The sequence below is a fragment of the Vitis vinifera genome, chromosome 16 (genome assembly GCF_030704535.1).
Source record: "Vitis vinifera cultivar Pinot Noir 40024 chromosome 16, ASM3070453v1".
Classification (NCBI taxonomy): Eukaryota; Viridiplantae; Streptophyta; class Magnoliopsida; order Vitales; family Vitaceae; genus Vitis; species Vitis vinifera.
Window position 1 is genome coordinate 5,475,227 of NC_081820.1, and position 26,290 is coordinate 5,501,516.

At 31.1% G+C, this 26,290-nt stretch overlaps 2 protein-coding genes across 2 annotated transcripts; both read left to right on the forward strand.

Annotated features, from left to right (window-relative positions):
• Positions 1–4,410: 4,410 nt before the first annotated feature.
• On the forward strand, positions 4,411–5,376 carry LOC100259725 (ethylene-responsive transcription factor ERF105). Its single transcript, XM_002281876.5, has one exon. The coding sequence runs from the start codon at positions 4,467–4,469 to the stop codon at positions 5,292–5,294; it is 828 nt and encodes a 275-aa protein (XP_002281912.1). The 5' UTR covers positions 4,411–4,466; the 3' UTR covers positions 5,295–5,376.
• Positions 5,377–25,022: 19,646 nt separating this feature from the next.
• LOC100254616 (ethylene-responsive transcription factor 5) lies at positions 25,023–26,082 on the forward strand. Its single transcript, XM_002281895.3, has one exon. The coding sequence runs from the start codon at positions 25,126–25,128 to the stop codon at positions 25,957–25,959; it is 834 nt and encodes a 277-aa protein (XP_002281931.1). The 5' UTR covers positions 25,023–25,125; the 3' UTR covers positions 25,960–26,082.
• Positions 26,083–26,290: the final 208 nt, after the last annotated feature.

Sequence of the window (26,290 nt, forward strand, 5' to 3'; positions counted from 1 at the left end):
TTTGTTCTAGACTTAGGTATATACCAAAGTATCGAGGTAGATCTTGGAGATTTTTCAATTTTCTTGTTAGGTGAATTTAATGTCCTATTATCTTCCCTATCCTTTTGTTGTTGAGGTATCACTAGCTGACCCTTATGTGGTGCTTTACTTTTAATAAATGTATTCTTCATTATTGTTAGAATAGCCTTAGGTTGCACTTCTTTTGGGGTGTTTGACTTAGAGTACAATTTAGCATCATCAAAGTATGATCCATCTTTATTGAAAGGCTTGCAATCAACAATAATCTTCTTTTAACCTTCATCTTGGTAGTACTTAATGCATTAATTAAGGGTGAAAGGAACAACTCCATACTCATGTAGCCAAGGTCGCCCTAAAAGCATATTAGAGGATGTTTTAGCTTCAATGACATAGAATAAAGCACTTGTAGTCAATGTATTATATCATGAAACTAAGTCTAATCATATTGATAGCTTTCTAATATCATCGATGGAAATTTTTATATCACAACATCCTGTTATATCACAAAAATTTCCATTGATTGTGAGGCTAGTATGTTAGTTGTACATACTTGATTTTGATCATTTGAACTTTCTTGAACAATTGTTCATCTTATTAACATTTCCTCTTCACTATTAGAGGATTCCTTGCCATTGTATACTTCATAACATACTTTCACCATATCAGCACATTTTGGAACTCTTTTGGCATAAACTCCCATAAGATGACAAGACTCCTTAGCTTTTGTAATTTTACCATTACTTGGTCATTAGGATTCATTGTAATTTTATTTCACTTTCTTAGGATTTGATTTTTTTTTTCTCTTGTATTTTCACAATCTTGGACTTATGCTTGATCTTTCTTGGTTCTGTTGAAGGTGGGCTTAGGTGGATTTGATTTCTTGTTTCTCTAGTGAGTTACAATAGTTCATGTTTTTTCTTGATATATAAATTATTTCAACTCTTGATAAATAGTTATTTATTCTAAACCTATCATAATGGGTTCTTGTATGCTATGAGGAACTTGAAAAGGCACTGATCATATGAAGTTCAATACTTCAATAGGGTCAAATGATACAAATTGAATTGTATTAGCAAGATTGATTTCTTTGCCACAAAGTTGAGAAATTCTTGATATGAAGTAAGAAGTTGTTACATCTTCAAGGTCAATATTTCCGTGTCGGTTCAATTTTCATTATTTTATCTTTCAAAACAAAACATTGTTCAATAAGGTGACTAACAAGTCGATGATATTTGTAATATTTTTTTTATCATCTATTCGACTAACCTCCTTAGGACATTTTTATTTTTGGAAGTTTAATTAACTTAAGGAGCTCTTCGAGCATTCTAGGGGTATCAAAGTCAAGGAATGGATATTTCTTGTCCTGCATTTCTTTTTAAGTAAGCTTTCTCTTACCTTTATCTTTCTAAGTACTAGTGTAATCATCCTCTCTTTTATTTGTTTTGTTTGGGGGTCTGATTGAAGTTGTATTTGTTGTCATAGCTTCCTTATTACTAGTTTTAAGAGAAGCCTTGCCTCATTTGTGATTGTTGAGCTTTTCTTTGTTTCTCCTTAGGTTTTGGGCAGGTGGATCCATGCTTCCATTAGTAACAATGCTAAGCTCCATGTCATGTACTCTTGTTGACAATTCTTCAATGGTTCTTAGTCTTATCCCTTGAAAAATATAGTGCATACCCCAAATGCATTCCTTGTGTACACATCTTAATATCTAAAGCTTTAGTTAGCTTATCCCTACAATCAAGACTTAGGTTTCTTCATCTATTGATATAATCAATAACAAGTTCATCCTTCCATTGGCAAGTATTTGTGAGTTCTGTCATGCTTACAATGTGTCACGTACTATAAAAATGATTGAGGAACTCTCGCTCAAGTTGTTCCCAATTGTATATGAAGTTGGGCTCGAGATCAATGTATCAATCAAATGTATTTCCTTTTAATGAGATAACAAGTTGCTTGACTAAGAGATCTCCTTTAGTGCCTATATTACTACAAATTTCCATTAAATGAGTGGTATGTTGTCTTGGGTTCCTCTTGTCATTGAATTGTCGGAATTTTGGTGGTTGAAAGCCTATAGGCATTCTTAATTGCTCAATCCTTTGAGAATAAGGGTTAATGTAAGTATGAGAAGACAAAACACTACATTTTTGCTCTTAAGGGCTTCAAGGATGAATTCTTTTACTTTGGAGAAACTTGAAGATTCATAAGGAGTTCTTGTGCTTTAGAACTCTCAGAGCCATGATAAGGATTTTATTTCAATGAAATCTTGTGGATGGATCAACAACCATTTGGCTTGATTCTTACATACTTTTAATTTTGCCCATAAGGAGACCGATTTGGGCATCCTTTTTGTTCATGGTTTTTGTAAGGACTTTATTTTGTTTGACCAATTGAGCAATTTGTTCTTCTAGTTGCATTGAGTTTGTCATCATGACTAGCATGATGGTATTAGAAGAAGTAACATGATCAATCGTTGTTGGTTGTATTGCTTTTCAGGTCTCACATGAAGATGTTGGCTTAGATCCACTATTGGACTTAATGTCTTTTTTAGTAGAAAAAGTCTTTAGAGTTTCCTTTTGAGACATTCCACTTGTTCAACCATGTTGTTTTCCTTTACTCGCAAGATTTCTAAGGAGATTCCTAGGTTTTTGGGAGAAGTTGCTTTAGAACCATAGTTGTTTTAGGAAATGAAGCAACTTTCACTTTGTTTCAAGTCATGGGACCAACACTTTAGTTCCAACTACTTTGATTGGATCAAACTAAATAGATTTGATTCCTTGATGACTAGATTTATTTTTTTGTGACTTCATATGATGTAGTGTAGATTTCTTGTAATTAAGGAAGAGATAAGAGATAGAGTTTTCCCACTGGTAGTGGTAGAGATATGTACACACAAATTTCCTCAAATGAAGCAATTATGGATAAAGTTTGTAAATTTGATCATTTGAGAGGATAATCCCAAGTATGCCCTTTGGTTCTCCTTACAAAGATAAAAACACCATTTTTAAGCAATTTAATGCTTAATTTTGGATCAAAAGGGGTTTCTTTAACAAACAATAGATTATGAGGTATTCCGAAAAAAAATAAAAAATCTTCAAGTCCTCTTTTTTTCAAGAAATCTTCAAATTTTCTTTGATTCTTCAAGAAATCTTTGAATCTTCTTCTATTTCTCAAGAAATCTTTGATTCTTCTTTGTTTCTCTAAGAAATCTTCGAATCTTCTTGAAGTCTTCAAGAGATCTTGAATCTTTAAGAAATTTCTTCAAGAACTCTCCAAATTTTCAGAACTCTCCAAATTTTCTTTACTCTTTCGAAATGTCTTTTAGAATGAGAGGAACCCTCTATTTATAGGATTGAGAATTTTATTTTGATGTGATTTCTAAATTTTTTAGAGATAATTATATTATTTATTATGATAATTATCATTTGTTTTAATTATGATAATTAACTAATTATGAAAATTGTAATATTTATTTTATGTGACATGTCAATATATTATTAGAAAATTATTAACACATGAAAAATAACTTAGTGAAAAAATTTATTTCTACGTACACACACGTATAAATATTAATACAGATAAATTATTTTTTATTATCAAGGATTTATTTCAAAATTTTCCAACAAAATGTATCATAAAAATTTGAAGAAGGGACATGTCATTCGACCTTGAAAATCTTCTTTTAGCCATAAAATTTGAAACAAGAAAGGCACAACAAATTATCTTTTTCTTTTTTTCTCATTCAAGAAAACTTTCTTCTTCACCAACGTTAAAATCTGTACTCTTTCCCAAACCTCATTCGTTATGTGCATGCACAATCTTAAATATATAAAAATAAACCCACATCATATGATTGATTTTCATTGCCTTCCCCTCTTAGTTACAATTATGTAATTATCCTATTTATTGTTATTTTTTCTGCAGAATTTTAGCTTTAAAATGTTATAAAGTTGAATTAAATAAATAAAAAATAGTTATTCATTGGGCGGTAGCAACTGGGCATGCCGGCTGGTGGGCATGTGGTTGAGGGGGAAACTATGCGGATGGAACCCATAGGAGTGACCCAAGTTGGGAAAGCTGTCCGGTCCAAGTGGATAAACCAGCTTCATCCAGAGTCAGATCTTATCATTGAATAGTATTGGTCCTATTGGACACAAAATAAGTCAAAATATAGGACCTCAGAGTCTCTGTATTAAACCATAAGTCCCTCTATACATGTGGGAAGAACCCAAGAAACCACTGTCGGACTAATAATATAAACCATAAGTTTGAATATATAAATCCCACTTGCGATGTTGACATATGGATACCACAAAGAAGTTTCATTCCCCCGACTTGGAACCTCATCTGAAGCCTCCTCTTTCTATCTATCGTGTTATATATAGCTCCACCACACTCTCTCCTCTCCACTTACTCTCACTCTCTACTTCTCAGTGCTCATCTCCATTGATATGGCAGAAGAAGTTTCATCGGTTCACTTCATTCACCAACAACTTCTCTTCGACTTTGAAGCTTTCGAAAGCTTCGTCTCTCATGTAAATGATCCATCCCAAACTTCAACCTCTGATTCGAATGCTTCCACCTCAGATATTAATCCGCTCTCTAATTACTTCAACCCCCATGAAGATGAAAACAACCCCTCTCTCCTCCACTGTTCTACCTCTGCTCCGTCTGGCTTTTTCCAGTTTCAAACCAAATCCCCCAAAACTTCCACATTAAGTCATCGGCGACCTCCACTCAGCATCTCAGTCCCTCAGCCCACCTTTTCTCAGTCACCGGCGGAGTCCGATTCAGGCGATATCAGGCATTACAGAGGCGTGAGGAGACGACCATGGGGGAAATTTGCGGCGGAGATTCGAGACCCGAATCGGAGAGGATCGAGGGTATGGCTGGGGACATTCGAGACTGCCATTGAAGCCGCCAGAGCTTATGATCGAGCTGCTTTTGAGATGCGTGGCTCCAAAGCTATTCTCAATTTCCCCCTTGAAGCTGATAATTGGTCGGGATCTGATCCACCAGCGATATCTGGCCGGAAAAGGGAGAGAGACAGTGAGACTGAAGAGAGACAACAAGTGGAGATTAAGGTTTTAAAGCAAGAGGAGTACTTGCCCGAATCCGACAGCACGCTGGCGGCGGCCAGTCATGGGGTTAGTCCGTTAACTCCGTCAAACTTTAGGGCCAGCTGGGAGGAGAGAGAGATGGAGGGAATATTCCATCTGCCACCGTTAACGCCGTTATCACCCCATCCTTGGATAGCATATTCTCAGCTTATAGTTTGAATCAAAGGAGTTTACCTTACCAAAGACATTGAAATATTACTAGAATTCTTACATATTCTATGAACAATATTGAATTTGTTTATATCTCACACTGTTCCTTTTTGCCGTCCTCTAAATCAATCATTACAAAAATACTTCGGCCAGGGCTTAAAATACTAGCTGATGCACATAGGTGACAACTTTATAAGATGATATAAGTTTTTTTTTTTTTTTTTTAATTTATCAAATTAATTAATTAATAATAAAATAACAACAACAATATTTTAATAGGGTTGATAGAGTAATTTTTAGCTGGTCCATTAGCATGCATGCATGCATGCAAGTGGAGTATGAAATGGCATAGGTATCTTAGTAGTGAACTTGGTATTATTATTATTTTTTTAAAAATGAAAATTATTTAAAAAGGAGAATATTTTTAAATAAAGACAATTAAATTTGGATATAATAGATCAAAACTATGAAATGGCAAAGGAAGAAAAGTTGATACTAATTTTAGGCCTACAATGGGGAAACCTAAAATTATGGGATCATAATTTATTCTGATCTAAGAGTCTTCAATATCTTCAATATTCACCCCCATAAGATGGCATGTGTAAATCTCTAAAACCCATCTTAGATGTCAAATTATGAAACCTATATGTTGGTAAAAAATGTCCACCAATTTTTGTTGCAAAGGAACATAATACTATGAACTACAACCCTTCTTTATTTTCTCACGAGCCAAGTGACAATCAATTTTAATATGCTTTATCCGCTGATTGATAGAAGATTGGACTGACAGGAATTTGTAAAGTAGCTTTATTATGATAGTAAAGGTATGTCGGTTAGAAGTGATCAAACTTAGGTCTTTAAGAAAGTAACATAGACACTTAGTCAAATCTAAATCACAATAACCATGTAATTGAGTTGATAATAGAATAATGTCTTGCATGGGTCTCACTTTGGATAACACAACATTCACATAATATAATTAAAGTGAGGCTATCTCGGTTTGTCAAGGAATCGGTATAGTGTTTGGACATATATAATAGGTGATATAAGGCTTGGTGACCGAGAGATAGACTAGTAACCAATCAAGCGCCTATATTGTGAAGGATCCAAAAGAAGTTACACAGTTGATTTGCTTAACTTTTGCGTTTTGTTTCATAGGTTTTTTGAGACAGATTTGTTCCAAGAAGTCCAAATTTCTTAAGGCCATGCTTAGTTTTGAATGGTTTGAGGGAAAATGCAAGAGAAAGAAAATAGAGAAGAAAAGAAAATATAAAGAAACAAAAGAATATATTCAAAATCAAAAAATTGTTTTTACTTATTTAACATTTCTATCTCAACATTAAATAATTTAAAAATATACAACTTTCTTACTATTTTTAATTATATTTGATTTTCTTAATTACTATTTTCTATAGTAAAACCCAATATGAAAAAATTATTTTCCTTATCATTTATTTCCCTCATTATTTTCTAGGAACCAAACAAAGTCTAAGTATTTCGAGGACATATTGGGTTGACTTCAAGTAAATCTCATCCTTGGAAAAGTGCAACTTCAATGCCCAATAAATATTATGATGACTAAGATCTTGAGTTTAAATTTGATGTGGAGATAGTCTTTTGTGGTCTTAATTGGTTTAGGATGATCTCTTGTAATAATTATGTCATCAACATAATTGCTTAGTAAACAAAGAGTAATATGTCTTTCACAGCTTGTATCTTACATGCAACAACTCATAAGGTAACTTAGCAAACCATTGGTGAAATGTTTATTTTAGACCACTAGGAGACTTTTGAAGTCTACAAAATGTATTCTTAATTTCTAACTACATGAACCCAAGTGGGAGTTGCATATAGACCTCCTCATCTAATTCCTATGGAGTTAGGTTGTGATGGGGTTGTTGTTTGGACTCCCTACAATGAAGAAAGGTGTAGGGAAACCCAAATATCTCCATTCTCCATCCTAAACTCAGGTTAGGTGCATGAAAACTCCTATGCAACAAAAGCAAAAAATATATTTTAACATTAAAGGACCAGAAAAAAAAGCTTTTAGAAAAATTTTCCTTTGATTTGGATGTTCCCAAATTAAACCTATTTGAAGAAAATCAAATGCGAAGTTTTCGGAAGTCTTGTAAACCCACAATCTTTTGACCAATGACTCAACCTTGAACCTTGGCACTCTAAACATTTGAGTGTTTGAGAGGATGGAGGCTAAAGCTTTCTCTAGTCTCTAATGGTGGAAGATGACTGATTGGAAACCCTAACCCCTTAGGGAGTATTTATTGGATTCCCCATTAGGTTTAAGTGACTTGAGTCCACATAGGCTTTTACTTAATTTAGCCCAAAAGGGTCCTAATTGATTAATTAACCTAATAGGCTTATCCAATTAATCAATTAGCTCAATCCAAAAATATCATTTCACTAACCCCTGTGCAACCTTATGTAATTACTAAAAGGCCTTTATACATATAAGTGAACCTAGAGTTGATCAAATTCTTATAAACCATGTCATTAAGGTATATGAACTTAAATGGGGACCACTAGGACCCACAGGATAGTACTTACTCCCTCATAATCCAATTTTGAAGTTGAATCAACATCCCACTATAGAGAATCAATTGCACTCCAATATCCTATGTAAATAATTACGAGATGAAGCTTTGGTTCGTGACTTACTATCCAATGCATGCAAACTCCCCATGAGTTGGTTGTATATAATTTAAAAAGGTAGTGTTATCACTTATCAAGATTACCTTTCCAATCCTTAAGTTATAGATCCCACCTATTATGTGGTCAATTGACCTACTCTAGCTTCAAGGAGCATATGTCAAATTTCCACTAAAGAAAATGCTATGGTCATAGTCTTCTAGATCATATGTCCTTTGGATCACCTATGGGGATATACTATCTCACTCCCATATATATCATTATGCCTCTATTGAGAATATTTGTTGATACCAACTTCCATTAACAGTGACCAAATCCATAAGGATGTATGACCACATTAGGGTCTCACTTATAAGTCAAAGCCTCTTATTAATTTTAGAACATACTCAATACACTCTCAAGGTTGAGAGTTCATGTAATTTAGTAGATTGGTAAATCATGACAATTGGTAGCCTTACATCATGATTTACTATATGTCTTGTCTACTGTGTAACCATATACATTGGTTCACTAACCATGGGAAAACTCATCCTGATGGTCAAAACAAGTCATCCCTCTAATTAGGAGGTAGTACACTATAGTTTCTACTAAATTGTCCAAATTCATGAACCGATTGTAAATTACTTACCATCTTGTAAGGAACTCATGACTTGTATTCTCTATGCAACTCTTGATATACCCAAGTCATGAACAATGCAAGTGATATGAGTGTGTATGCTAAACTAACAAATTAATGAAAATGATATAATATAGGGAAGTCAAGAAACATAGATAAATAAATTTATAAATGAATTTCAATCTGTTAAATCATATCATATTTTCTAGGGCTCAATCCTAACAAAAAGGTCATCCTTATTATGGAAGAAGTTATTAAAATGGAATAGAAGAACCACAACATTCACTAAACCATCTTGGTGTCGTATTTGTGATATGCTAGCTCTATGTGGAAATGAAGAAGAAATACATTGATCTCCGATTAAGTAATAAGTTTAATCAATGAAGGCAAAAGCAAAGGGAGTTCAAGAGGTTATTAAATTAGTATAGGGTATAATTTAATAATTGGAAAAGCTACTATAATTGAAGAAGTATGAGATAATCTATGTAAGGTAAACCATTATTTTTATTAAGTAAATATTTAGTCTTATATGCTAGTATAATACATTTATAGTAGGTTGTAACTAATATGCATTTGATATAGGTCCATAAATTTGTTGAAAGGTTAAAAAAGAAAGGATATCATTTTATGAGAAATTTTGTACCATTTATGGGTACACTACTACAACAAGGCTAATGCTTATCTTTTTGAAGGAAGTCCTTCAACTATTATTGTTCAAAACACGTCTGATTAAGAATTCTAGCTAAATCATGAGGCACCATTGGGTGATCATGGTGATAGGGTAGGTGTTACTCATGCTTTGAAGCATCAAAGTCAATCCATGCATACGGGCCCACATCTTTCAGATGTGTCCCCACTAAACAACGAGACTCATTTTTTTTTTATTTTAGTGAAAATTTGATTTTTAAAAAAAGTTGGACTCACCACTTATTTTTGTTTATTTTTAAAAAAGAAAGCAAAATAAGAAATAAAACCCTAAGTGACTTTTTTTTAAGGATAAACATGTCCACGAAAACTGAGTCCAAGTCTAGAGTTAGGTTACTTATTGGGATGGTACCATATGATAACACTCCTCTAAGCCCTAAAGAGGTCTCTACTAAATAAGTGGAGAAACAATTAACTATTAGACCAATGGATACCAAGAGACAATAATAAGAATACAACTAGACAATATATCGTAATGATAAACAAAAGCATAGCAAGCATATCAAAGGGAACAAGCAAACAAAGAAGGGAAGGAACATACCTTAATAATGCTCGAAATAGGGCAACACGCTTATATAAGGAAAAGAAAGTGTTAGTTTACAAGCAAAATAAGGGATATAATATGAAAGCTAGAGTCATCCAATATATACAAGGTGTACACAATCAAAATCAAGCATCAAAGATAGCTAAACTAGCATCAAAGTGGATCAAAATATACTAAACATGCATAAGGATTAGAACAGGACAACAAGCAGGTATTTACATAATAGATCCAAATAAAATAACTAAAGAGGAGATATGATATAAAGGAAGGCTTTTCTAATATGTATAAGATGTTTATAATTTAAATCAAAAGTCAAAGAAAGTTAAAGCATGCTAAGAGAGACTAAATTATCAAGTTTATATAAGAGATATAGAAGTTGGACAACAAGTAGATAGTTATAAAATAATTAGAGATGAGATAAAATAAAAACAAAAATTCTAAAACATACTCAAAGTGTCTAGCTAGAACACATCCCAACATCCTAAGGAACTCAAATGTGCATAAATGAATCCAAATATAACCAAACATCATAGTACATAGGTATAAGGTAGAACAATAAGTGATGCAAAGATTGAATTATTTGACAAGCATAGAGGTGAGATAAAAAAATAATAAATTTCTACAGCATATTTAAAGTGTCTATAACATATTAAAAATTTCTATGAGGCCCAAACATGCACCAATTATCCCATAATTCAAAGAAAAATTTCATAACTCTAATTTTTATTTAGAATATGTGACTAATCCAGATAATAAGTTTCCTTTATCTTCACATGGTATGTTTATAAAAAATTAAAGTATAACTTACAAAATAATTTGCATATGAAGAATTAAAATGAATATATTTTAGACAAGAAAATATTATCTTATTAATTTAGGATATACCAATATGCCGAGTTTCCTTTCTCCATATCGTGATGAAAGATATCATTTACATGATTACAAGGGAAGAGGGTGTCATTCTCAAAGTTTAGAAAAGGGCTTTAATTATAGAAAATCATCATTGAGGAATGTCATCAGCAATACTTTGAAGTGTTAAATGCTCAAGTCCTAAAGACTTTGCAGATGTAAAAATCATGACGTCAAATACTGTAGAACTATAATCCATTAAATATGAAGAAGAGGAACACAAATTTATCTGGTTGTTGCTATTCCTAGAGATTTACACCCTAAAACCTATCTCTAATCTCACATCCGCAACGTAGCACCATGTGTGCTCTTTAATGAATCCTTAGTGCCTTGAGGGGATGCAAATCTCTCTCATGAACTTAAGAATAAAAATCATAAACTTTTTCATAGTTTTAAGTTAAACATAAAAAATAATGACTTAAAAGTTTAGGCACATTGGTTCTTAAGAGAACTTTTCCAATAAACATATATAAGAGAAAATTTAGTGAAATCAATTTAGAAATCATATTTTATCACAAAAAATAATTTAGAAACTTAAGAATTTTAGAAAAAATTTGAAAAATTTCATATTTTAAATTCAAAAATATTTGAAAAGATTTTTTTGTTTAAAATTCTTAATTTAAATTGTTTTCCAAATTTCTTAAAAGATTTTTCTTTTTTTTTTTAATTCTCAATTTAAAATTTTTCCTTAATAAATTTTATTCCTAATTTCCATAAATCCACTCTATGCCTATTAGAGTCATTATTCTCACTTAATTCAACCATGCATACCTATTGAATCTTTGGTTGGTTTCGCACCAACTTTGAATCTACAAAGAAGTGTAAACATAGGAAAGTATGTAGAGTCCTAAACCAGGATGATTGACACAAAATTGCCAACTTATAATCTAAATAGCCTAATGCATTAACAATCTTCCCCTTTGGCAATTTTTTGATAATATAATATGATTTGATAAACTCCCCAATACTCTAAAATGTAGTTTACAAATCGCTCAATATCACTTTTCCTAACCAAACATCCTATAATATGATTTTCAATATTTTCAACTTGTTCAAAATTCTTGAAATCTAGAACCTTTGATCTACATACACTTAATCAATAAAACTTGTGAAAAGCAATGTGTGAGAAAAAAAGGATAAACCAAATTAGTCTAATCACAATCTATTAATCTAAAAACAAACAATAACATATTATGAAAAATATCAATCCCCAAATTGTCAATCATATACCAAAACAATAATATGAATTTCTCCTCCCTTTTGTCACAAAAATGACAAAGATAAAGAAATAAGACAATTAAAACCAATATATCCAAAAAAGAGTTTTTTTTTTAAAAACAAAAAACAAACAAAGGATGTTAATTCACATCCTTATAATTTTCAAAATAACATTAGGACTTAATATATTAAAATAGTCATAAATAATGTAAATAATATATTAAAAAACTGATGTAAATTTTTCGTAAAAATGATCAAAAGAATCAGGTTAATTCCAATTTAGACTCTAAAATTTATCAAGAATAAAGAAGACATAACAAGAATAAAATCATCCAAAGAATATAATCTCAAGATCATCAAGTTATTGTTCTATTAAAGTTACATAGTTTAAAAATCCAATTGCATTATTAGATCATGCTTAATTGTTAATCAATTCAAAATGCATTTAATTTGAAAATAGTCCATTGGATTTCTGTTTACTATGATAAAGTGTTGATTTTTAAAGCACAACTTTACTCTTCTTCAATTGATGGGTTTTTTTTTAATCAATTTTTTTATCTTTTTCATTTTACTTTTTTTTTTTCATAGTGGAGACATTTTACCATAAATAGAGAAATCATATTTTCATGCATAGGTAGTGTTTTTTTCACTAGAGGGTTTTCCCAATTTTGCAAGTGATGAATTTCATATTGTTTAAATAAATATAATTTAGATTTTACCAAGGTAGACCTTTTGACTTTAGGAAACATTTTTGAATCATATCAAAAATGATATTTCAAATCAATTTAAAATTAATAGGTATAATGCTCATGGATTCCCTGAATTTGAATCTTTACACAAGAATCAAACTTAAGAAGATTTTATCAAATAGTCATAGCATATTATCTATTGGGAGAATTATCTTTTGGGGGTAGATGGACCCCCAAATTAACAAAATGTCCATATAACTCTTCAAATTGAGTTGAAGGATATGAAATAATAACGGACAAATATACCCTTTAAAAACACATATAAAATATTTTATAAAATTAAGTTAAATAAATTTTTTTCAATAATTTTTTTTTCAAAAATACTAAATTAAATAAAAGTAGTTTTCAAAAATATTAAATTAAATATTTTTTTTTTCAAAAATATTAAATTAAATTATTTTTTCAAAAATATTAAATTATTTTTTTTTTCAAAAATATTAAATTAAATTAAAGTATTTAAAAAAATATTAAATTAAATATTTTTTTAAATATTAAATTAAATAAATTTATTTTAAAAAAATATTAAATTAAATAAAAGTATTTTGAAAAATATTAAATTACATAAAAGTATTTTTTTAAATATTAAATTAAATAAAAGTATTTTTCAAAAATATTAATTTTTTTCTCAAAATCAACAAAGGGCATTTTTGGAAATACTGAAGGATGATATCCTTCAACTCAATTTTCATACTTTCATTGGGTCCTGGGCTTAATTTGAAGAGTTATATGGACCTTTTGTTAATTTGGGGGCCCATCTACCCCCAAAACATAATTCTCCCTTATCTATTTACTTTATTATTAGATTCTAAAAGGAAATTAAAATGATCCTAAGGATCACAAATAGAAAAATAAACACTTTAAAGGGTAACAGAATTGAAAGATCACTCAAACTATGTAAGAAAATAATAATAAATTAAGTAACCACAAAATTCATCTAACCACAAGTATGAAAAGTAAAAGACCAAGGATCTTAAAAAAAATGACTCCCCCTAAAGCAATGATCCTAAGTCTTAAACTCATAAATACAAATATAATCCCCCTAACCAGGAGGAATATTTTGGCACACTAATAACGAAGTCTTAAGAAGAAAATATATATAAATTAAAAAATTCTAAGGACTCCTAAAATTGACATAGCACTAGGGATAAGGATGAAACACTAATGAAAGACTCTATGCTATAAAACAAAAAGTTCTATTGAGAAGGGAAAGTTCCTAAAGATTTTCCTAGAAGGTAAAATCCTAAGAAAATCTTTATTTTTAAGTTCAACAAGGACATCTTTCCTAATCCAAATTTGTCTAGTCTTAGGGACTCTAATAGTCAAATTTGAATTATTAACATGGAAATTATGAATATTCATCCTAAGCTTAACTTGGGTAAGAGCTTTTGAAACCAATTAAATATTTTTTCTTTTCCTATTAAAATAGATTTTATCTTTTAATATCTTAGACTCAACTACAAGCTTGTTAATTTGCCTATAAATTCTTCAAACTTCTTAATATGACACCTATCACTAGTGTGACCGCTTCTATGACAACATGAACATTTGTACATAATCTTAATAGGTGTTTGGACAAGATTAATGCCATATTTTTAATAAAAATAGGGTCAATTATTGCATCTTAAGCTTGAGTATATCATTAAGAGCACCCTTCAACTAAGAAATTGTATGTCACCTTGTGTACACTTGGTTTTCTCATGTTTTCTTTAATTTTTTTTATGTTTACCACCATATTTCAAGAATGAAGGGTGAATTGAACATAAAAATTGAAATTGCAAGGAGTTCTTAGGTGTTATCCTTGTTTAACCAATAAAATTTTTTAAAGTGATTAAAGGGTTAGACTTGTCCAATCAAGCTGAAACTAATTTTCTTAGATTCCTCTCTTTCCAAAATTAAATCTGATCAGTTTTAGAATTTTTAGAGGTTATTTGCTTAACTAATAAATTAGAGAAATGTGAGTGATGCTCCAACTCAAGAGAGTGTCACCAAGGGCACCACTCCTTAGTTGTCATCGCCTTATTTTAAGGAGCACATGATAGCCCATGAGTGAGCTTTTATGATGTTTAAACACAAGGAAATGGGTTAATTACAATGGCTTACTCATTGCAAACCATCATTTGACCTTTTTCACATGAAAGGTCACTTATCTCATGTGAGGAGAAGTTAGAGCTTGCTTGGGAATGATATAAACGGGGAATGGGTAGCCATTGAAGGTTTTTTTATTTATTTTTATTTATTTTTATTTTTTATGGGTGGGGAGTGAGGGGGGAAAGGGAGAGTTGTGGATGTGCTTGCTCGATTCTTGGAGTTTATCTTGGGAAAGAGGAAATCTTGGATTTTTATTTTATTTTATTTTATTTGTGTTTTATGTTTTCTTTACATTATTGTTTTGGTTAAGGTTATTTTCTTGTTTTGAATTTGGTTCCTTTGAAAATGTATTGGATCTTTTCACTATTATTGAGTTCATGTAATTTCAGTTTTAAGTTCTAAAATTCTTATGTTTAGTTTTCTAATCTCTATTTTATTCTTTCAATTTAACTTTCCTTCAATTTCCAATGAGTAGTCACCTAGGTTGAGGAAAGAGAGCCCTAGGGAATCCCCTTCCACCATTAGAATGACTTCACTCATGAGGTTTTTATAGTATTTATCACTTGTTATTTGGATCCCTATTATCTAAATCAAGGCAAAATTTCTTTGTTACTTAACATTTGAAAATTAGGGGTTCCTTTAGGTATTCCAGTGCTTAAGGGTGATACCCTTTTGACTTGAAATGACCATTAGTGATCCCTTAATACTACAATTTAACAAATAGAATCACATAGAACCTAAGTGAAATAACCAAACATTTACATATTTGGAAATCAGAGTTTAAAGGTTCCTTTAAGGTATTCCAAAAGCTTAATGGTGAAGACATTTTGGCTTGGAATGATAACTATTGAGACCTTAATATTGAGATTTTGGAAAATAGATGATGTTTTATGAAAAATGAATATATAGATGGAGATCTAGCAAACAAATTGAGATTTTCAATTTAATATGAATGATTATATTGGACAGCTTCCGACCAAGAGAACCTTAGGGTATCTTGGTTGAAATAATAATAGTAAAGGTCATTCCGTGGTGACAAAGGGGAGCCTATAGGATATACCATCTCCTCAACTATTTATTGCAAGTAGTTAAGAAACTAATTCTTGTTATTCACAAAACCACTTTCCAACCATTTTCTTGCTCAAAGCAAGATTTTAAGAAAACATTTTATGATTGAAGCCAAACTATGTGCTCTAATGGAACATGTTTGATATGATTTATGCACCATAAGACACTCAAATCATCTAAATTGACCCAAATTAATGCTAAGGCCCTAGCCATGAGTTTAAATTTTATTTTGGAGATTTATATCAAGCTTAAGGGAAGAAAATGGTGCAAGTTGAATCATTTTAGATTTTGAAAAATCAAGAAAGAGTTAAATGAGGAAATGAGCGAGTCAAGACTTATGGACTATGAGGAAAGACAAGAAAAGGATATCATAAGTTTGAAAGAAAGAAGGCACACAAACATGGGAAATGAGGCATGAAGTAAGATTCATCAAGTTTGCATGGAAATTTAGAACTTAAAATCTAATGGCAACATGTACTCTGAATTTGAGGTGACATTTTTCTGAAGTCCATTTTAGGTAAGCTATATTACATTTTTCAGGAAATCAGGAATCCAATGCTTCAAACGATGCATAAATCGAAGATGAATTGAGGAAGTTGTGCATGTTTAAAGCAAACTGGTCAAAGAATAAAGTTGAGTTCAAAATTAACAACTTGAATTCAAAATGGTTTTTGTTCATTTAAAACTCAAAGGAATGCAAGGAAACACTAAGTTTGAATCCTACTACATATTTCAAGCACGTGTTTTGAATCCGAAAACATGGAGTTTTTGCATGGGCAGTGGGTGAATTCGAAATTCACTATGAATTTCGAACTCACCTTGTTGATTTCAAATTGGTCCTATTTTCTCCCACTTTTGATTTTGAAATTGATTTGGAACTCACCCAAATTTCAAAGTCAACCATTGGTGATTAAGTTTAAGCCTCGAGACACGTCAAAACGAGTTCCAAATGCCTTCACCCAATTCGAAATGCCTTATACTCATTTAAAACTCGTAATTTTTGAAGCTTTTTAGGTTGTTCATGACTTTTCCTTGTAATAAGTGACCAATGAGAGTGTGCCACATGTTAGTTCATTGAAGATACTATATAAACTCTCTTAGTTCTAGGGTTTAGGCATCTTAGATCTTCCGCGGGTAGGAGTTTGACATTTTACGGGGAAGAAGACGAGAACTTTGACTTGTTTTCTTTTCTTCTTTATTAAATGTATTGTTTTTAGCTTCTTTTGAATCAAATTATGAATTTTTACCCTATTATGGATTGTGAATGTGACATCACCTCCATGAGAGGCTAAAAGGCTAAATTGGGCCTTGGAGCATGAAAACCTAAGGGCTAGAAACTCTTAGGAACAATAGGTAAATTGTTATAATAATGAGATTAATTGTTGGTTGGGTTACAATTTATCAATTTTTTTATCCTATCCTTGTGAATTAGTTTAGGGAATGATACGGTAGGTTATAACCAAATACTAGTGATTCTTGGTAACTCTTGATCATTAGTTATCCTAATCTTCTTAATCATTATTTGTTGCAAAACAAATGTATAACGAGTAGGAAGGGTTAAAAAGTCAAACCTTAAACCAATAATCAATCTTATTCATTTGATGGTTTTAAGCATTTGTTTTTTTAAAAAAAATTAGGTTTCAAATACAATTTTGAGTTATAGAGCTCAAGTTGATCACGAGCGGCCAAGGATCTCAAAACCTTAAGATCACTTTACTTAAGAAACCCTTGTTATCTCTATTCTATAACTTAAGTTAGATTGTGGAAAGCCCAAGACTTGAATCAATTGAATTAAAAATCGATATTCATTTTGTTATTAATTTAGTTCTTCTACTTAGTTTCACTTCATTCACATATTAGCTTTCACTTTAGGATTTAAATAAAAGTGATTCATATATCCTAATATTGACAAATTTCATAAGTCAATCCTTAAAGACAATACCCGAGGTACTACAAAAGTCATAGTGGTTGTTTCTTTGGTTTTTCTTGACTAGAGTTGCTACATAAAAAGTATTTTGGACAATAGAGAAGATCATTAATTCTCCTTCACCAAATTTTCATCCTCTTAACTTTTCCACTTCACCTACATTCGAAGATCACCTTTTTGAGGTTCGACACCCAACTCACCAATTTTTTTTTTTAAAAAAAGTTACAACTACACCCTACGCTTAGGGAATTGCCATTTTATTTATACATAGTTTAGTGTGGTTATGACACTAAGACTTACCTTTTTGGCCTTAGCAAAATCAGTCTTTCCACTACTAGGAGCAATAGACTTATCAAGATATCCTATGCCTCTCTTGTCTCCAGTAGACTTCTCCTTACTAATGATTTCATTCAAAATCTTAGTTCTAGGGTGGAAGATCTCAAATTTAGAGGGAACCTCTTTTCTTTATTCTTCAATTTCTTAAGATAGAACATTATTTCTCTTAAGTTGAAATCAATGTTCTTTCTCTAAAAATCAAAATTTTTCAAGAGAATTTATTTTCTATTCTTTTAACACACCATGCTTAGTTTTTAGTGATTTATATGCAGTTGTTATCTTGATGTATTTATTCAATAACAATTGATATTTTTTACATCAATTTTCAATAATGGAGACATTTTCATCAAATCACTATCACTATCATTGAAGTAATCATTATCATTATCATAAACAACTAAAGCAATGAAACCATGATAATCATTTTGATTATTCATATTCTCACCCAAATTCAGATTGACTCTTACTTGACTCAAAATCACTCCAAGCTGTTTCCTTGACTTCTTTATTTTTCTTGGGACAAACTTTTTCCCTACACGATAATCCTTTCTTGAAGTTATTTACTTCAAGCGTTAATGGCTCTTTACTTTTATAACACTCATAATTTTCTTTTTCCAAGAAGACAACTTTATTGAAAAGTGACAATCTTTCCTCATTCAAATTAGCAATTATTTCTTGTTGTCTTTTCTATTCAAGGTACAAAGATTCACAAAAAGATTCTTGCTTCTTGAGTATTTTTATTCAGTAGTTGATTTTTTTTATGCAATTGTTCTCAATCATGAAAAAAAAATTTCACAAGCCAAAAGGATTTTTTTTTTTTAAAAAAAAGAAAAAAATCCATGAAAACAAGATGAAAGATAGGAATATAAGAAAATTTTGATTTGTAAATTTCTTCATACTTTGATAACAATTGAAAGTTTATAGATCTTGCTTTTGGAATACCCAGAAAGTGGTGAATAGATGTTTGATATTTTTTAACCCAAAATGAATTATTTTTAACTTTATCTTTTGATATAAGGAAATGGAAATAATAAATAATGCACAAGAAACAAAACCACCAACAAAGCCTATCATCTCAAAGATTTTGCAAATGTAAAAACCATAGAGTTGGAGACCATAGAGCTATAATCCACTAAATATAAAGAAAAAAAAATATACTAATTTACCTAACAGTTGCTACTCTTTAAGACTTACACCCAATAACCTATACCTAATCTCACTTTCATGACGTATCACCATGCTTGTTCCTTAGTGGACCCTTAATGCCTTAAGGGGATGTGAATCTCTCTCACGAGCCTAAAAATAAAAATCATAAACTTTTTGAAAGTTTTAGATTAAGCACAAAGAATACTAACTTAAAGTCTAGGCACATTCATTATTAAGAGAACATTCCCAATATGCATATAAAGAGAAAATCTAGTAGACTTAGAATCAATTTAGAAATCGTATTTTACCACAAAAACCATTTAGAAACTTAAGAATTTTAGAAAATTTTGAAAAGATTTCATATTTTAACTTCAAAAAGATTTGGAAAGATTTTTCTTTTAAAATTCTTAATTTACCAAATTTATTTATTTTTTTAAAAAAATTCTCAATCTAAATTTGTTTTTAAATTAATTTTATTTCTAATTTTCATAATTTCACTATGTCTTTTAATGTCATTATTCTCATTTAACTCAACCATAGTTACCCATTGAATCCCAAATTGATTCTATAGCAACTTTAAATCTTCAAAAAAGCATAAATCATACGAAAGTACATAAAGTCCTAAACCAATGGATGAAACAAAATTATCAAATTAATATAAATAGCCTAATGCACTAAAATATACATAAATATATTGTTATTGTTTATTGTGCAATTCACAACTTTATAAGGATGCATGATCATAGAGACCTATAATTAAAGAGTATATGATGGGTTATCCTCATTTATCATCCAATAGCACACAAGTGGAGGAAAATGTAATCCTTAGCTGCATTCTATGGCTCACTTTTATGATGAGATTACTTAAGAAATATGCATGTTAATTGAACAATAATTGACTCCTTTTGAATTTTGTTTGCATTTTCAATTATTATTTATAGCTAATTTAAAGTTAATTGGTAAAATAACTTTTCATTTCCTTTTTATTTGTGTTATTTAATTATTTATTTTAGTTTTTATTATTTGTATCATTATGATATACTTTATCTATTTTTTTTTTAAAAATAAAATAATAATAATAAATTTTATATAAAATATAAGAACTCTCGTAAAAAATAAAATAAAATAGGACTTTCCATTATATTCATTAAAATTGCTTTAATTTTTTTTAAAAAAATTTGATATTGTAAAATTTTTTAATATCTCTAATTTGGTATAATAAAAAATTTCATATATCAAGTTTTAATTTTTTTTTAAAAAGAAATTAGTAACTTTTCAACATAAATCTAAGAATTCTTGTGAATGCTTTCTGACCTTGGATTAATCTTTTGTACAATATAGACATCTTAAATGACTTGTATGATTTTTAGTATGAATTTAGAATACATCTGCATGTTTTTGTTTTTTTTTTTAAATTCGGTATATTCATGTCATTGTTTTCTACCTTGTTCTAGACCTTCTAAAACTTTTAGGTGGTTTTGTTTAAATTTTGTTATTTGAATGATTGCTTGGCTTTGTGGATGATAGACTAGACATGTATTAGATGTTTTGTAGAATTTTTTACAATTTAATTCACATTATAGATTTTTTTTTAGCATTTGTTTTGTGAAAGCTTCTATTCTAACATGTTGGAAATTCTGTATTGTGTTTAACTTATATTTTAACCTAGTATTGTTTGACATATCTTGACTTCATTTTGGATTTTATTCTCTAATTTAGACATAATGAGGATGTTGTTTGATTTTTTCCATGACAAAATAGTGTCTTTAGATATTTGTTTAGGATTTTTCAAGTGGATACAATTGTTCTTCCCCTTACTGCATATTTTTTTTTTCATTTGTTACTAATTTTGATACTCGTAGCTATCCTAAGTATTAGTTTAAATTTAACAATGAGCTTGTATGTATGTCCTAGATGATAGATGATATTCCTTTGGATTTTGGCCCTTTGTTCAATTATGCATATGTCATATATATAAGTTTTTTGCATTATAGTTATTTGTTAGCATGAATTGTTTTAACCCTATTTCATTACATGAAAGCATGTTGTAAGTTGTGCATGCTATCTAGGTATTTCATTACATGAAAACGTGTTGTAAGTTGATCTTTCTTGGTTGTGTTGAAAGTGGCTTAGGTGGATTTGATTTCTTGTTTCTCTAGTGAGTTACAAGAGTTCATGTTTTTTCTTCATATATAAATGATTTCAACTCTTGATAAATAGTTATTTCTTATAAACCTATCACAATAGGTTCTTGTATGTTGTGAGGAACTTGAAAAGGCACAGATCATATGAAGTTCAGTACTTCAATAGGGTCAGATGACCCAAATTGAATTGTATTAGTAAGTTGATTTCTTTGTCATAAAGTTGGAAAGTTCTTGATATGAAGTGAGAAGTTGTTAAAATCTTCAAGGTCAATTTTTCCTTGTTGGGTCAATTTGCATTATTTTATCTTTCTAAACAAAACATTGTTCAATAAGGTGATTAACAAGTCGATGATATTTGTAATATTTTTTTATCATCTATTTCACTAACCTCCTTAGGACATTTTATTTTTGGAAGTTTTATTAACTTAAAGAGGTCTTTGAGCATTCTAGGGGCATCAAAGTCAAGGAATGGATATTTCTTGTCCTACATTTCTTTTTAAGTAAACTTTCTTTTACCTTTATCTTTCTAAGTACTACTATAATCATCCTTCATTTTATTTGTTTTGTTCAAGAGTCTGATTGGAGTTGTATTTGTTGTAATAGCTTCCTTATTACTACTTTTAAGAGAAGCCTTGCCCCATTTGTGATTATCGAGCTTTTCCTTGTTTCTTCTTAGGTTTTGGGTAGGTGGATCCATGCTTCCATTAGCAACAATGCTAAGCTCCATGTCATGTACTCTTGTCGACAATTCTTCAAAGGTTCTTAGTCTTATCCCTTGAAGAATATAGTGCATACCCCAAATGCATTCCTTGTGTACACATCTTAATATCTAAAGCTTCAATTAACTTATCCCTATAATCAAGACTTAAGTTTCTCCATGTATTGATATAATCAACAACAAGTCCATCCTTCCATTAGCAAGTATTTGTGAGTTTTATCATGCTTACAATGCGCCATGTACTATAAAAATGATTGAGGAACTCTCGCTGAAGTTGTTCCCAACTATCTATGAAGTTGGGCTCAAGATCAATGTATTAATCAAATGCATTTCCCTTTAATGAGAGAGCAAGTTGCTTGACTAAGAGATCTCCTTTAGTGCTTATATTACTACAGATTTCCATAAAATGAGCAATATGTTGTCTTGGGTTCTCCTTGTCATTGAATTGTATGAATTTTTGTGGTTGAAAGCCTGTAGGCATTCTCAATTGCTCTATCCTTTGAGAATAAGGCTTAACATAAGTATGGGAAGACAAAACACTACTTTCATCCTTGTTCTTAAGAGTTTCAAGGATAAATTCTTTTACTTTGTAGAAACTTGAAAATTCATAAGGAGTTCTTGTGCTTTAGAACTCTTAGTACCATGATAAGGATTTTCTTCAATGAAAATCTTGTGGATGGATCAACAACCATTTGGCTTGATTCTTACATACTTTTAATTTTGATTTTTGTAAGGACTTCATTTTGTTTGACCATTTGAGCAATTTGTTCTTTTAGTTGAATTGAGTTTGTCATCATGACTAGCATGATGGTATTAGAAGAAGTAACATGATCAATTGTTGTTGGTTGTATTGCTTTTAAGGTCTCGCATGAAGATGTTGGCTTAGATCCACTACTGGACTTAATGTCTTTTTTAGCAGAAGAAGTCTTTAGAGTTTCCTTTTGAGACATTCCACTTGTTCAACCATGTTGTTTTCCTTTACTCGCAAGATTTCTAAGGAGATTCCTAGGTTTTTGGGAGAAGTTGCTTTAGAACCATAGTTGTTTTAGGAAATGAAGCAACTTTCAATTTGTTTCAAGTCATAAGACCAACACTTTAGTTCCAACTACTTTGATTGGATCAAAATAAATAGATTTGATTCCTTGATGACTAGATTTATTTTTTTGAGACTTCATATGATGTAGTGTAGATTTCTTGTAATTAAGGAAGAGATAAGAGACAGAGTTTTCTCACTGGTGCCAGAGATATGTACACACAAATTTCCTCAAATGAAGAAATTATGGATAAAATTTGTAAATTTGATAATTTGAGATAATAATCCCCGATATGCCCTTTAGTTCTCCTTACAAAGATAAAAGCACAAATTTTAAGCAATTCAATGCTTAATTTTGGATTAAAAGGGGTTTCTTTAACAAACAATAGATTATGAAGTATTCTGAGAAAAAAAATATATTCAAGTCTTCTTTTCTTCAAGAAATCTTTAAATCATTTTCAGTTCTTCAAAAAATCTTTAGATCTTCTTTGATTCTTCAAGAAATCTTAAAGTCTTCTTTGTTTCTCTAAGAAATCTTCGAATCTTCTTGAATCTTTAAGAAATTTCTTCAAAAAACTCTCCAATTTTTCTTTACTTTTTCAAAATGTCTTTTAAAATGAGAGGAACCCTCTATTTATAGGGTTAAGGGTTGAGAATTTTATTTTGATATGATTTCTAAATTTTTTAGAGATAATTATCTTATTTATTATGATAGTTATTGTTCATTTTAATTATGATAATTAACTAATTATGAAAATTATAATATTTATTTTTATTTTTATTTATAATTTTTTATTTATTTTAGTGACATGTCAATATATTATTAGCAAATTATTAACACATGGCAATAACTTAGTGAAAAGATTTATTTCTACACACGTTTAAATATCAACATAGATAAATTCTTTTATATTATCAAGGATTTATTTCAAAATTTTCCAACAAATGTATCATAAATATGCTCTCAAAATTTGAAGAGGGGACATATCATTGGACATCGAAAATCTTCTTTTAGCCATAAAATTTGAAACAAGAAAGGCACAACAAATTATCATTTTTTCTTTTGTGTTAAAATATAATGAAGTTTACCAATATCTACTATTTAAAATTTTAAAATGTTATAATGTTGAATTAAATAAATAAAGAATAGTTATTCATTGGGCGGTAGCAACTGGGCATGTGGTTGAGGGGGGAACTATGCGGATAGAACCCGTAGGAGTGACCCAAGTTGAGAAAGCTGTCCCGTCCAAGCGGATAAACCAGCTTCATCCAGAGTCAGATCTTATCATTGAAAAGTCTTGGGCATAAAATAAGTCAAAATATAGGACCTCAGAGTCTCTTTATTAATGCTTTGCTCAGATACATCACCAGCCAATGTCTTGTGTGCTAAGAACTGGAATTTTGTGATCTTTCGTTGAATTTTCTAAAGTCTCATTTTCACTCAAATTCAGAGTTCATTAAAACTTGGACCATGAATAACAAGTAGGGTAGTGTAGCTTCAAACTAGAAGTTCCATGAATAACCACTTCAATTCATTTGCTTTTAGAAGAGTGTTAATTCACCCAAACATGGCATATTCTTATATCATTGTATCACTTCTACAACTACCTATTTAGCCCTCATCAGCTACATTAATTCTCCTGAAATCCTCATCACCTGAATTAAGGCGTATGAGTGAAACATAAGTCCCTCTATACTTGTGGGAAGAACCCAAGAACTACCCAAGAAACCACTGTCGGACTAATGATATAAACCATAAGTTTGAATATATAAATCCCGCTTGCGATGTTGACGTATGGATACCACAAAGAAGTTTCATTCCCCCAACTAGGAACCTCATCTGAAACCTCCTCTTTCTATCTTTCATGTTATATATAGCTCCACCACACTCTCTCCTTTCCACTCTCACTCTCACTCTCTCTACTTGTTTGCAGTGCCAATACTCCACTACCTGCCAGTGCTCATCTCCATTGATATGGCAGAAGAAGCTTCCTCGCTTCACCTCATTCACCAACAGCTCCTCTTCGACTTTGAATCTTTCGAAAGCTTTGTCTCTCATGTAAATGATCCATCCCAAACTTCGACCTCTGATTCAAGTCCTTCCACCTCAGATATTATTCCGCTCTCTGATTACTCGAATCTCCATGAAGATGAAAACAACCCTTTTCTCCTCCACTGTTCTACTTCGGCTCCATCAGGGTTTTGCCAGTTTGAAACCAAATCCCCCAAATATTCCACATTAAGTCATCGGCGACCTCCACTCAGCATCTCGGTTCCTCAGCCCACCGTTTCTCAGTCGCCGGCGGAGTCCGATTCAGGCGATATCAGGCATTATAGAGGCGTGCGCCGACGGCCATGGGGGAAATTCGCGGCGGAGATTCGAGACCCGAATCGGAGAGGATCGAGGGTATGGCTGGGGACATTCGAGACTGCCATTGAAGGCGCCAGAGCTTATGATCGAGCTGCTTTCAAGATGCGTGGTTCCAAAGCTATTCTCAATTTCCCTCTTGAAGCTGATAATTGGTCGGGTTCTGATCCACCAGCGACATCTGGCCGGAAAAGGGGGAGAGACAGTGAGACTGAAGAGAGACAACAAGTGGAGATTAAGGTTTTAAAGCAAGAAGAGCCCTTGCCGGAATCTGACTGCACACTGGCGGCAGCCAGTAATGTATTGGGGGTTTGTCCCTTAACTCCGTCAAATTGGACGGCCGTCTGGGAGGAGGGAGACATGGAGGGAATGTTCCATCTGCCACCGTTAACGCCGTTATCACCCCATCCTTGGATAGCATATTCTCAGCTTATTGTCTGAGTCGAGGGTTTACCATACCAAAGACATCCAAATGTAACTAGAATTCTTATATACTCTATGAACAGTATATTGAATATGTTTAAATCTTTTATGGATAATAAATCTCACACTCTTCCTTTTTAATACCGTCCAAATCAATTATCACAAAAATACTTAATTGAGGGTTTAATTAATAGAAACTAATGTACATAGGTTTCTTTTTGTCTAATTTTTTTTTTTGTGTTCCTTAAGGAGTAAACCTGATAAGTATAGAATGTCATCTTGTTTTGCCACTTCATTTCATTACAATATTTTTCAGAAATTTCTCTCAATAATTTTGGTAATTAGTTTT